The 14,363-nt window shown below is 47.6% G+C and overlaps 1 protein-coding gene across 5 annotated transcripts in view; it reads left to right on the forward strand.

Annotated features, from left to right (window-relative positions):
• HNF1B (HNF1 homeobox B) overlaps positions 1–14,363 on the forward strand; it is a 50,401-nt gene that overhangs the window by 7,451 nt on the left and 28,587 nt on the right. For 3 of the 5 annotated variants that reach the window (XM_016131429.2, XM_016131431.2, XM_016131430.2), the window contains exons 3-4: positions 2,969–3,155; positions 4,570–4,805. In XM_016131429.2, the coding sequence (XP_015986915.1) occupies positions 2,969–3,155; positions 4,570–4,805 (423 nt within the window). Of the gene's footprint in view, positions 1–2,890; positions 3,156–4,569; positions 4,806–14,363 lie in introns of all 5 variants that reach the window. The other 2 variants (XM_016131427.2, XM_016131428.2) reach the window with 1 other exon arrangement.

Consider the following 14,363-nt stretch of genomic DNA (forward strand, 5'->3'; position numbering starts at 1 on the left):
TTCTTGTTCAAGTCAACTTCTGAGCCTGTAAAAAGGCTACTGAACCCAACTTCTCCAAGTTAATTTTTATGGGTGGTGAACATTTTCTTTCTCTTCCTGCCCTCACTTCCACCCTCATTAATCTGGAAAGAAGTAGAAGAGAGTTGGTGGTGGCTGGAGGACATATGTCTAGTTCTTCAAAAACAGAGAGATAAGAGCCAAGGCCCTGAGATAGGTAGAGCCTGATGTTTCTGGCTTGCTCTAGGTTCTGCACACCATGCAGGCTGCTGCCTCCTCCAAGGGCAGCGGACAGACAGGCAGCCCCCCACACTATGGGTGATTGTGAATGTGTTTCACACCCACCACAGACAAAACTTTAGGAGTCAGTTTTACTTCCATGTAAGTCAGATTTGAAGGTTTTACAAGTGTGTTGTTCGTGTGGTTTTGTTGTTTGTTTAGCAAGAGGTGATACAAGGGCTGCTGGTTAGGAGCCTTACAGTCTCCAGGCTGGGTTCACATCATGGCTTCTCCCCACATCCCTGTGACTTTGGACAAATCACTTAACCAGTCTGAACCTCAGTTTCTTCATCTATAAAATGGAGATAGCAATACTTGTTGCATGGTGAGGATGTGAGAAATAGATGAAGGGACACGTTTAGAGGTCTTGGCCTCTATAGAAATGGTTCAATAAATGTTAACTGTTATTATATTTGTTCACATTGAGAACCTCGAATTGATCCTGGTTCCTCGGGCTTATCCATACCGGCTTTGGCTGTTATTCATGGTGATTCCTCAGGGCCACAGGGAGGAGAGAAGACACTGAGGCAGAACCCCACTGAGTAGGGCAGGGTTCCCCACCCCCTCGCTGCAGACTGGTACCTGTCCGTGGCCTGTTAGGAACTGGGCTGCACAGCAGGAGATGAGCAGCTGGAGAGCAAGCAAAGCTTTATCTGTATTTGCAGCTACTCCCCAGTGCTAGCATCACTCCCTCGGCTCTACCTCAGATCATCAGGATTTAGATTCTCATAGGAGCACCAGTCCCTGGTGCCAAAAAGTTGGAAACTGCTGGAGTAGGGAACTTCTCTCTGTTCCTCTGATTGTCCCTAAAGTCACTACACTTAGATGCCTGCTGTGAAGACCCAATATTATAGAAAATGTGAAAGCATTTTGTAAAGGCTAACCTTCGTAGGAATTTGAGTCATTATCATCATCATCCCGACTAGTGGTAGATGTTCTAAAGATATTTAGAGCCCCTTAGGTTTACATCCAGTCCTATTCTACAGATGGGGAAGATGAGAGGCTGGGGATTTAAGTACTTGGCTGGGGCCCTACATTTATCCTGTTGAGTCAGTGACTTCCTCCTAACCATAAGCTTGGCACAGACTCTCCTACAATCTAAAGGAGTTTTGGGAACCAGTGAAAACAGAGCCCTAAGTGGCTTGAGACTCATCTATGGTGGATAGGACCCAAATCAAAGGCCCCAGTGACATGTTCAGCTCATCAACCAGGGAGACTGCTCATTGACTTAGCCAGTCAGCAACTGGTTAAACAGATCCCAATACCACCTGCAGCTGAGGTCTTCAGTCCAGGTGGATTAGTGGCCCACTGCTCCTGTGATGGACAAAAATGGAAATGAATCCCTTGATTGATAGTACGTTCCCCATTGCTGGGGGTGTATGGATTGGAGGACCACATGGCAGGATGTGGTAGAGGGGACTCGAGCATTAAGTAGTGGCCTGGCTTTGAACCTTGAGGATTTTGGTTTCGGTCATCTCTCGCACATATGGGAGTGACTGACTTCAGGAACCAAGAAAGAAAAACATTAAGGTCCAGAACATGGGGACCAGGAGTTAAGAAATTGATCTGTTACGTGTCCTTGCTCAGCAGGGTGGTTGGTGGTTGGCCTCTATGCTTATTCATCTGTAAAATGGAATCAATCACCCCAACGAACCCTGCTTCATGCAGCTGTGAGGAAGAGAACAACAAAGCTCTCTTCTTACATAAGCAAATATCAAATCATTCTTAAACCGTATAGGCTAGGGCATTGCCACTGGGCAAGCTGCTGTCTTTTTTCATTCATTCAACCAAAATGTATTGAGGATCATGATATGCCTGGGTCCTGGGAAGGGACAGACAGGGAGCATCATTCTATCTGCATTTATCTTTCTCCAACTCATTCATTAAATGTCATTCCTAGAAGAGTCCTGTGTCTGCCATCTTCTGCATTTGCCATTTTTCAAATGTGTGGGTGTGTCTGTAAGGCCTTTTCCTCATAAAGGGATCCCTGGACATGCACGCACACACATACACTGTTGCCTTTGAAATTATCTAGATCTAAAGAGCGTCTACTCTTTCCAATATAAAACTCCAGTTATATTTATTTCAAAGCTGTGGTCAAAAGGTTTTTTGGGTTTGGGGTTTTTCTAAGAGTATAACATTATAATGTAGATTCTTAGTACACATGAGGAAATGGGGGAGCGGGGAGGAGAGCTACTTTCAGTCTCTGAATATTTTGTCTAACTATAAATTGTACCTTTGAGTACTTTCCTCCTAGACCTGAGACTTGGTTGAGTTCATCCCCTTGACATAAAAATACAGGAGTTCAATACAGAGTATTGCTTCACATTTGAGGCCAGTGAACCAATGGGGGAAAAAAATAATAAATTGCTCTTAAAACAATGGTTGGCAACATTGGAGCTCCTTCAAAGAAAGGAAAGGGGTGGCTTTGGTGGACTGAACTGAGGTGGGCAGTGAGGGGCCTGTTGTGAGCCTTCCCTCTGCATCCTCATATACAATAACAGCAGATCGCAAAGCTTAAGGAAGAGGAATAAAAGTGTTCTTGTTCGTCTGTTTATCTGTCTGCCAAGTGAAGGCTACAGACCCTATCAAATATACTCCTTTCTCTTTTCAGAATTCAACCAGACAGTCCAGAGTTCTGGAAATATGACAGACAAAAGCAGTCAGGATCAGCTGCTGTTTCTCTTTCCAGAGTTCAGTCAACAGAGCCAGGGGCCTGGGCAGTCCGATGACGCCTGCTCTGAGCCTGCCAACAAGAAGATGCGTCGCAACCGGTTCAAATGGGGGCCCGCATCCCAGCAAATCTTGTACCAGGCCTACGACCGGCAAAAGAACCCCAGCAAGGAAGAGAGGGAGGCCTTAGTGGAGGAATGCAACAGGTAACATCACCAGAAGCTCGCCCGAGCAGGCTGGCAAGCACGTGGACCAAATATCCATCCCCTCGGTCCTGGGATATTGAGACACTGGTTATCCAGATAAGTGTGGCTAACTCAGGGCTTCCCAAAGTGTGTTCCACGGAATCCTAATTTCAAGTCATTAATAAATAGATTTGAGGAACGTCATATGCATACTTCCTCTTAGAGAGTCATGACATATATTAATGTATTAAAGGCTCTGAGGAGTTCCGCAGCTGAGAAACCCACTTCGTTTTGTTGAATTAATTGTTGACCATGAAATCTTTTTTTTTTTCAGGGAATACCCCTATGACCTATTATTCTAGGGAAGATACTCTGGAGAGGGCTAATCTAAGATATGATGCCAGCAAAATGAGAATCATGTGTTTGACTGCATATAAACCAGAGAAAACCTGTCTCTTAGCCACAGACTCACTCTGGCCTCTACCAATTGTTGTATAGCCATTGGTCCAAAAGGAAATTGGCAGGAGAGCAAGAATTGGTTAGATCTGTTCTGTCTACTCTGCCCACACTGATTAGAGTTCTTTTTGTATCTTAACAACTACATGTAATTTTAAAGAAAACGATTAGAAGTCCTTGCCATCTCTTTTTGCTTCATTCCTGCTCCATCCTCCCTGACTCTAACAGTGACTTTCTAAAAAATCTGCATTTTGCTCTGGCCAAGACCTGTGGGCTCTCTGTCTCTGGGCTGGGCTGGCTCTGGCAGTGGAAGGATGTGGCCAGTGAGGTCAGGCCAGAAAGTGGGGAGTCAAAGCGGTCAGCTATACATGTCACAGAGTCCTCAGGCTGTGCTCTGTCCACCTGCCAGTATCCAGTGGTATCTAAGAATCTCTCTCACACCTGGAACTGGGAGTTCATCAGCAATGATAAAAGTAGAGACCAACCATCTCCGCATGCCCTCCTTTATACCTCACCCAGCCTGCCCTCTGCGGGGGAATACCTGCTGTGCAAGTAATGGATCTATCTTCCTCGACATCCTTTTGGGGTGTCCAAACCCCAAAAGGTCAGAAGTTTTTTAGAGTGCCATGAAGGGACTCAGCTCGGACAGCCAGCAAAGGACTTTGCCTTTGGTGCAATGGAAGAGTAGCAACATAAGGAGGTGTCAGGAAGCCCAGTCTGGACCTTCCCTCTGAAGTTCCTGTCCCCAGCTTGCTCTCTTCTCACTGGAGCCACATCGGAGGCTACGTCTCTGACTTCTAGACAGCAGAGCTTGCTCAGTACCTGTGTCTCTAGATAGGCTTTTCCCCAGGCTCCCACTCTCTCCTGGGCCTCTTCACACTCCTATCCAAGACCACTGTGATTATGTGTTTGAGACCAAGCACAGCCATCCACCTCCTGCCTGCCCTCACTCACCATCTCCCCCTCTGTCCATTTTCAGGGCAGAATGTTTGCAGCGAGGGGTCTCCCCCTCCAAAGCCCATGGCCTGGGCTCCAACCTGGTCACTGAGGTCCGTGTCTACAACTGGTTTGCAAACCGCAGGAAAGAGGAAGCATTCCGGCAGAAGCTGGCCATGGATGCCTACGGCTCCAACCAGACACACAGCCTGAACCCCCTGCTCTCCCACGGCTCCCCCCACCACCAGCCCAGTGCCTCTCCTCCAAATAAGCTGTCAGGTAAGCAGGCCCCAGGCGCCACTGCCCCAGCCACCTAACGAGCCTGCTTCTTCTCCCAAGGGTCTCATCTGGCTCAAGATTTTCCATAGGAGGAAATGCTTTGAGTTGGTCCAAGGGCCTGTCCCCTCTTGTGGCCAGAATGTTCTGTGAAAATAGTGTGTGACTGTGGCCAGGATTCCTCTGAGCCCTTTCTCAGCCTCCAGGAAGCCCTTTGCTCCATTCTTCTCTAGTCCCCTTTCTTTACCCTCTGTGGCTGCTGACTCAGCAGGTCAGTGCTGCCATCAGATTAGACTGAGAAAGCTGCCTTGTTGGTGTGCCAGGTACAAACTGCAGGTAGAGGGGTCGCCTTCTTCAACCCCGTCCACATTCCACCTCAGGGCTCTGTCCAGCTCCAATAGGAGGAGCCTAGGGACCTCTGGGGAAGGGCTACTGCTTGTTGGCTTCTGTACTCTGCCAGAGTTAGGGCAGAGTCAGTCACTTAAAATCTTTGCAGTAATAAGTTGGCCAAAACAGACTGAGTACCTTTTGTGTGCTTCTGTGTGCCAGGTCCTGGCCTGGATTAGGATGTATCTGCTGTGTGTGTGTGTGTGTGGTGGTGGGGGGGGGGGGGGTGGGAGGGGGGGAGGTTTGTCAGGATGGAATTCCACATCTTCATTGTGGGAAAATACTCCTGTGTGCTGAGTGCTGTCTGAGGCATAGGCTGGAGTGAGCTTTTCTCCCCTTGGGACTTAGTTCTTCCAGGAAAGCTGGCTTTCCAGAATGGGTGTGCTTATTATTTAGGTTTGGTGACTGTGTAGACAAAGGGTGCTATGGTCTCCTGCCTGCTCTTGGGAAGGGCTTGCGGAAGGGGGTGGTTGTGAAACCTGTCCCACCCTTTGCCTGCTGGTTGCCCTTCTGCTGAGAGAGGCCTGAGATCTGAAGCTGACCCAAGTGTTGCAGGTGACAGGTTCAGAACCACCAGCTGGGCGGTATCCAAGCATTTGTTCCACTGTGCCCTCCCATAGCATGACCTCTTCAAGGGGCTCTGGGAGCCTGCAACTGTCCAGCACGAAGCCTGGGCCAGGGCTCGGAGCTTCTCTGCATCCCGCTTCCACAGAAGGGAAGGGCTCAGCCACCTGGGGAGCAACTTTGGTTGCTCTTAAGAAGCCCCCAGACCAACACTGTCCTGATTGCAGAAAAACTTGGCCCCTTTATGGATATTAAAAAGAGGGTTCAGAGGGCAGTGGCAAACGGCTTGTTGCCAGCACTGAGCAGGACTGGAGCACTTACTTGCCACCCGCAGTGATCCATGGAGCTGGATCTGGGAGCTGCAGGGGGGCGTGGCTGGGGCAAGGGGCATTATTGAAAAGACAATGGCTATTGTGCTGGGACTTGTGATCTCCACACCAAAGTCAGGGAGCCTGCAAGCCAAACAAAGGCCCAGCAGCTTTCTGACAAGCTGGGGTTGTGGTGAGGTCACCACAGGGTCGTTAGCTTAGGCCTTCTGTGTTCTGAAAGGAGGCTGGAGGGACCATATCAGGTCCTGGAAACTGGGCAGTTCAGACACCCCGCTGATCAGTCTGAGAAGGCACATCTCGCTAGAAGCAGGTTCTCTGGGGTCCCCAGAAGTCTTGGCATTTAAAAAAAAATCATGGGCTGTTAAAACTGGGAGGGACTTTGAAGAAGGAAACTGAGGCCCAGAAAGAGGCAGTGACCCACCAAAGTAACAGAGCAATGGGCCGCACAGGGACTGGAACTCAGGGCTGTTGGCTCCCACGCCTTACTGTCCACAGCACAGGGCACACTGAGCACATACCAAGTCCCAGCATCGTGCTTGTGATGACTAAGGCACACACGTGCTGCACTCCGCATCACCCCTTATGTAGTTGCGTGGAGTCCGCAGAACCAGCTGGGAATTGAGGTCATCTTTGGAAGCATCGCGCGTTTTTCTAGGGACAGACTGCTATTTATGGAGCTGTGTTTGTGGGACACTGTATGTTTTCAGTGTCTGCCTTTCCCTCTACCTGAATTTTCACTCAGGAGTCATCAAGCTAGTCCTGGTCCATACCAAGAGACTGGATTCTCTGGACTGAGTTTTGAATCTAGTTCTAACCAACCAGGTTAATTCTCATAACTATAGCATGGCCAATTCACATAACTTCTCTGAGTCTGAATTTCCTATCTGTAAAATGCAGAAATAGTACCTACCTCCTAGGGTCTAGATGAGGGTCAAACGAGAGAATGTATAAACACTGTCTTTCCCAATAAACCGTAACTACTATCATTTTCATTATTCTTATTATTACAGAGGACCAAACAAATGGCAGTGGAAAAAATGACAGGCAGCAGAAAGCTATTTCCTTTTAAATGTCACATACCAGGGCCTTATTTCTAAGAGGCGGTGAGTGAGTTGTGTCCTGGCACTGGGACTGGAGGCATAGGAGGCCGCTGGGCTGGTACCCGGGATATAGGGTGCTGGCATCGGTGCCCGTGTCCCCCTCTCAGGCTGCCAGGGTGGGAGGCACATGAACTGTGACAGGGCCCCTAGGGAATGCACCTCGGGCTAGGCAGACAGCAGGCTGACGCCCAGTGCTCAGCAGAGCCTTGGTTTGCAGAGCCTCGTGGTGCACTTCCCATCATGGTCCCATGACCAAGGTAAGGTCTCTTGGTCTCTATCCCGGCCTAAAATGTAACTGGATGTGGAATCCAAGAAGAGCTCTGTGGTGGCTGATGGGAAACCAACATCCGAGTCAGCATGGGAACCTCTAACGCTGAGCTGGGGAGACAAGGCCCCAATCCCTATGCCCCCAACTCCCCCCCAAACACCTGTCTCTGAGCCTGGAGGACTGGAGGCACCTTAGAGACAAATCTTTCCCTTGAAGCCTCTTCCTGGAGAGGAGAGCATCCCTGTGCTAACTGTGCCCCTTCCCTCCCAGCCACGCTTAGTGCCTTGTGGCCCACTTGCCCACGATGACCATAGTGTGACCCTGGTCCTGGAATGTCCCGCACAATAGGAGTGGCAGGAGGAGCACTTTGCCTCTGTCAGCGGCTGATTGGTTACAAGGTGCCCTACAAACACACTGTCAGCAGAATCAGCTGTTTTCAGCGTTGCCCCTCCCGGCTTTACAATCACACATCAGCATGCAGCCCAGGGTTGTCATGGCTTTGTCTCCCTTATGCATGCTTAATTGACAATTAAGCTGGGGCTTTGAACCAGCCTGGCTGCTGCTGATGGGCCTTCATCTTTCCAGTGAGTGTCACAGGGGCACCCTTTGTTTGCTCTTCTTGGGGGCCTGAAGTTACTGTAGCAGGCTGCAGGCAGCCATTTATCTTCAGCCTGGAAAGCCTTTATCTGCACCCCCCTCCTTTCCAACTCTCGCCAGCAGGAGCTGTCCCTGGTTATAGGCCCCATGACAGCCCATTCTGAGGCCATTGAGCAGGCCCGGAGTGATGGCCCCAACCTCCATTCTGGAGAGGAATCAAGAGAAAGGCCCCCAAAAGGTCAGAGAGCAGAGCTGTGGCAAGGAAAAGGACTGGTTGGAGACTGGTGCTCATATTGATCAGCTCAAGGAGGAGGAGGAAGTTAGCGTGGGATGGAAACTGGGCTAGCCTTGACCCAAGCCAGGGATCCGGCTGTGTGATCTGGGGTGGATGTGCTCTCTGTACCCTTTGCTCCAATCCGCAGCAAACTCACCTGGCCACCTCCAGCAAACATGCCTGGCGGCCTTGTGACAGCAAGGGAGGGGCAGAAGGTCTTTATTAGCCTTTATTCGCCTCACGCGTGATGTCTTCACTCTTGTATCACCTTTTGAGATGAAGGTTAGTGCTCATTTCCTGGAAAGAAAGTAAGGCACAGAGGTGAGGAGAAGCCCCTCGAGGGTAACTTTCAGCTACCTTGAACCATAGCCTGTTTACTTAAGAGGAGGTGTTTATTTCCGTGGCCGCTTCCTCCTCCCCCTCTTTGAACTCAATTCCTCTCTCCCCAAGCCCCAATGGACTTGATTGCCCTGATGATCAGATCAGAGCTTGAAAACCAGGACATCTTGCCTCCTCTCCCCCCACCCCCTTTCACATCTCCCAAGTCGCCTATAGAAATCAAACCCTGGGTCTTGGACAAATCAAACTCTGGGCTAGGGTATCTGTGTGGTTGTTATTGTTTTCCCTAATGCTGCAATCCACAGGATCCAAGGAAATCTCGAAAGTGCAGGGTTGTAACTAAATGTGAATCATTATAACAGCTAGTGTGGATTGAGTACCTCCTGGGTACCAGGCCCTGGGCTAAGTACCTACATGCATCATCTTCTTTAATCCTGACAACAACCTTAATGGGTAAAAACCATTTGTATCCTTATCACCATTTTGCAATCAAGGAAAGTGAGATGTTTGGAATGTTAGTAATCTGCCCAAGTTCATATAGCTAATAAGCGGCAGAGACAGGTTTTGGGCTGTTACACACTGTCCATCTCTTTTTGCTTTACACAGATGCTAAGCACTTTATACAGGTGCTACAAACATTTCAGGCATGAAAACCAACACATACAAACACACAATCCCCCCTACAGGCCCTTCTCCCACATTCCTACTTCTCCCCTCTGAATGACAAAGGCTTTGGGAGAGCATGGCCAAGTTGGTAGGGTAAGGGTGGGGGTCTCCCAAGTCTGGCTACTTTACTACTTCCCCTCACCCAACTGCTGCCCCTGACCAAGGTAGATTCCGTGCACTGACCAAAGAAGAAATCAAAGCCCCCTCTTTCACAGCCCCATCCCCATCTGGGAGGGGATTTGAACTGCCCTTGCAGTCAGCACTGTCTGGGGCACTAAATGTCTTAACAACTTAATGGGGCTTCTTAGACAGTGCAGGAACCTCAGCTCACCTCTGGAGCTCCGCCCCCTCCCTGGGCAGCAGACAAGAGGAGGGAGTTTATGAGGGCAGTTGTAAAAATATTCATCTCGGCAACAAAAGTCCCCATAGTAAGTAAGCCCCATTGTCCCTATGTAGCAGATTATTTCAGTTCAGATGAGAAACAAATCCTGCCTTGAAACATCTGCTATTTTAGGAAACCCTTTCAAAGGGACTCAGGGCTCAGTGGTGGACATGGCCCTAATGTTCTCCTTCATAGAGAATTTATCTGATTGTCATTGTATCTGTTAAATCTGAAGGTCATTTTATCTTGTGGTAATACCCCCACAGGCTGCCACTAGATTGGGGAAGACAATCAAGATATTAATGAGATTATGAGGTTTGGCCTTCAGAGCTTTCTGCGGCAACCTTTCCCTGATAGGGGACCAACCCTGGCCTGCATACAAAGAAACCTGGCTGCTGAGCTGGCGGGGCTACCAGCCTCTGCACAAAGGGACCAGGAGATACTGGAGTCCTATCACTGTAGGCAGCCTATTGGCCATGCCTAATCCCCCTGAAGGACCCTTAGAGGATTCAAGGACTCCTTGTTGCCTCCAGACAGCTCTGAGGAGGAAGGAAGCTGCCTGCAAGCACATAGCCCTGGCCTGCAGGTAATGGGAGAAGTGCCCTTGGAATCTGTTTGCTAAAGTTTTGATGGGAACTGACAGGAACTTGGAAAGAATTAAACACTGAAGGTACAGAGAAAGGCAGAAATTTGTGCAAGGTTTTTTGAATCATTGTTTGATGGGAAGGCACAAGATCTTGCTTTATGCTTCTACCCACTTTTCAAAAAGTACAAGCACAAATGGAGAAGAAAAAAATTTATAATACATATGAAACATAGCCCCAAAATAAAATCAAAGGAAGCATTCAGTTTTGGTTATCATCCTAGCTGTTTATAACAACTCTAGTATAAGGGTTGACAAAGTTTTTCTGTAAAGAGTCAGAGAGTAAATACTTTAGGCTTTTCAGGCCATACTATCTCTTCTCACTACTCGACTCTGCCTTTATAGATTAAAAACAGCCATGGACCATATGTAAACAAATGAAGATGGCTCTCTTTCGAAAAAACTTTATTCGTGAGGACCAAAATTTATATTTCCTATAACTTTCATATATCACAAAATATTCTTTTTTCGAATTTTTCCCCAACCGTTTAAAAATGTAAAAACCATTCCAAGCTCATGAGTCATACAAAAACTGGCTGCTTTGGCCTGTAGACCACAGTGGGCTGACCCCTGCTCTAGGACAGTGGTTCATAAACCTTACCACACTTTAGAATCAACTAGGAGCTTCTAAAAATTCCGCTACCCAGGCTGCACCTTAGGTGTACAACCACCAACAATCCCAACATTTAATATACTGAAGATCCTCTGGACAATGCTTTTACAAATCCCAACAAAATCATGGGCGATAGAAGCAGACCTGAATTCCAATCTCAACTTAGCCACTTATTAGCTGGGTGACCCTGGACAAGTCTCTGGGATCTCTGAGCCTGAGTTTCTCAATGCATGAACTGGGGATACTCTCTCGTGCAAATGCTAGAAGGATTCAGTGAGATAATATATGTAAAGCATCCCGGATGTAGCAGGTTGTTATAAATGGTAGGTATTATTACTATTGCAGATACTTGTCTGTTTTGTTTTTTTGTTTTTTCCTTCTTTCCCTCTTGGAGGTTTTTTTTTTTTTAATTCTTAGAGAATTTAAGTATTTTCAACAAGATACTTATCTTGGTATTTGTAGCAGACTCAGGCTGGCTTCTTATAGCACTTGGAGTTTGAGGCAGTTTCTCATTCTTCCAAGAAGGGCTGCTCTGTGACATCCATAAAGCATTTCCAGTGCCATATCCAGTGCCATGGGCATTTAGTGCAAATACACTAAACAGTGAGAGAAAGCTGGGAAGCGCCAAGTATTGTGGTGGGGAAAGTGGGCTCATGACCATGTAGCAGGAGGTCAGGTTCATAAGATGACCCTGAATTTCCTATACCGAATAGGGCATTTTTCTTCTTTAATTAAAGGAGGCATGAGTCCCCTGCTTGTGAGTAAGTAGCCCTCATAACCTGCTAATTGAGGGGAGGGGCGTGGTACTTTCCTGGTGGAGGACATATCTGAGAAGCTTAGTGGCCTTTGTTCTTAGGAGGGAAGCTCCCCCAAACTTCAGGCACAGAGCAGTGAGGAGGAGAGGGTGACGTAAGTCCTGGAGTGAGCACAGGAAGCCACACCTGTATGAGTTTAGCCACTGAGGAGTTGACCAGTGAGGCTCAGTCTCTCTAATGCCTTCAGGAGGTCAAGAGGCAAATTCCCCAGAACTAGTACTGGGCATGTCCTTCTCAAATTGGAGGGACACCATGCAGATGAGCCTTAACATTTAATGACTTTCCTAAGGGAAGCCTACATCTGCGGGGACAAAGTAGTTACAGGCAGTCCCTTATCAAGACCACCATGCTCGGATGGGTCTGCATAGCAAAGTATAGTACCCCAAACAGGCTTGGGCTTGAATTGTGGTTCTGTCACCATCTGGTAGTGTGGCCTCAAACAAGTGACTTAGCTTCAGTTTCTTCATCTATAAAACAGGGGTCACAATACCTATCTCCTTTTGGGTTGCCGCGAGGCTTAAATGTGATGAAATGTGCCTGACAGGGAAGGTGTTATTAAATTGACTTGGCAGTCCTCAGGACACTGAGACAGGAAGAGCTTTGGATCTCCCTGGGTTCTTGACCAGGGTGTGGTTTGCAGTTTCTCCCTGGAAGAGTTGCCCTTTTCATGAACACAGCTTATCTTTTGAGACATCAGAAGCAATGAAACCCAAGTATTAACCAGACCTGTGGTTCTCCAACCTCCTTCCCAAACCATGGAAGGCACCTGGAGAGCTCATTAAAAGTATCCTTGGCTCCCTCACCCACACCTTTTAGAATCAGAATTTGGGGCAGAGGCTCAGGCATGTGAAGTTTCAGCAAACTCCCTAGAGATTTGGATGTACAGTCAGGACTGGACACACTAGGTTAGATGGAGCAGGAGGGTTTTGACAGGGTTGGCGGTCATCCAGATGGCCCCTTGCTGAACTAGGAAAGGTGAGGTAGCTGGGGCGAGGGGCTCTGAACTAGGATTCAGGAGACCTGAACCGCTATGGAACAGGGGTGACCTTGGGCAAATCATTTAACGTCTTAAGGATTCTGGCAAATGAAGGGATTGGACCTTTCAGCTCTGACAGGTTAGTATTTGAAGATCATGTATAACATCAAGTCATGGGGCCCAGGACTCGGCCGCTTCAAGTAGCAGAGGAAGGTTTGCAATTGTGATATTTCATTGTTAAGCTCATCATTCCTCTTTCTCCCTCCTGCTCTCCCTCGATCCTTCTCCATTTCAGGAACAGCGTGCTGTTAGAAGCCTTCTACCTTTATTAGGGACCATTAGAGCTTTACAGCACCAGCAGATTGGGTGGGGCCAGTCACAATAAACAGATTTATAATGGGTATAAAGGAGACACCTATAACTGCTGGAGGTTAACACTTTTAGGACCTTTGAGTGGCAGCTTGCCCATGCCTTTTGGCCCTGCCCACTGCAGGGTGCTTCTTCCTGGTCAGCACTTGTTGGACAGGGTTGGCAATGGAGTCCAATGAGTTCTTGCTCAGCAAGGGTGGATACTCTCTGAACAGCTTCCCCCATTTGTGTAACATCAGTTTGCACAATGGGCACAAAATAGGTGCTTAATTTGTATAGAGATGTTAAGAATGGAGCCTTTTCCTTCTTGAGTATCCTATTGGCAGGTGAAGTGTAGGGTTTACATTCCTATCTGGCAAAGAAAAAGAAACACAGGGAAAATGATAGTCCCTGAAGTCTCACTGTGCACATGTTCCAAATGGTAGAGTTGGGGGCTGTACCAGCATCTAAGCCCAAGTTGGCTTTTTTCACTGCTGTGTCTCAGGTCCACAGCCCTGTGCTTGGCACATGGTAGACATTATATGTATTTATGGAATGGAGACATTGATTATAAGAGCTTCCTATTCAAAAGTTTAATGCACAAACCTCATTTTATAAGCTTTAGAGTTAAAATGAGCATGGACTTAGTTTCATTTTACATGATATATGCATATATTATTATTTAAAGCATATTTTTCCTTTTATAGAAACAATGTCATCAGCTCAACCTCCATTAATACTGCTTAACCAAAGTATACAATCCCGCCTACCAAAAAAAACTCCTCAACATTAAGCGCTACTGGGAAGTTTTTGAAGAACATGTTCTTATTCTTATTCTTTCTCTCTAATATTCTACTACTTTAGTCTACTCTGCTGGTTTAGTTCTACTAGTTTGTTCTACTAGATTATGTTCTTTTATAATCTCTTGAGCAGGCAAAGAGCTAGAACAACTCTCACTGACTGTCTATTGAGTGAACTGAGGGTCTAGAAAAGGGACCAGACTTTTTGCAAATCAGAGTCATTTGAAGGGATAGAAAGGAAACTGCCTGGCTTTAGGCAGCCACCAGTTTTCTGGGGGTGCTCCCTGAGCACGTAACTGCTACTCCTGTTTAATGGAAGCCAGTAACCACTTACCTCCCAAAGTCTTAGTATCCAACACCTAGTAGTTCCTGGGACCAGCATCCATGAGCGAGTGATCAGTGGCTATCTGTCATAATGATGGTGATGATGGTGATAATGATGCTGATGGTGCTGCCTTCA

Source organism: Rousettus aegyptiacus, unplaced genomic scaffold (genome assembly GCF_014176215.1).
Source record: "Rousettus aegyptiacus isolate mRouAeg1 unplaced genomic scaffold, mRouAeg1.p scaffold_m13_p_6, whole genome shotgun sequence".
In the NCBI taxonomy this organism is placed as follows: Eukaryota; Metazoa; Chordata; class Mammalia; order Chiroptera; family Pteropodidae; genus Rousettus; species Rousettus aegyptiacus.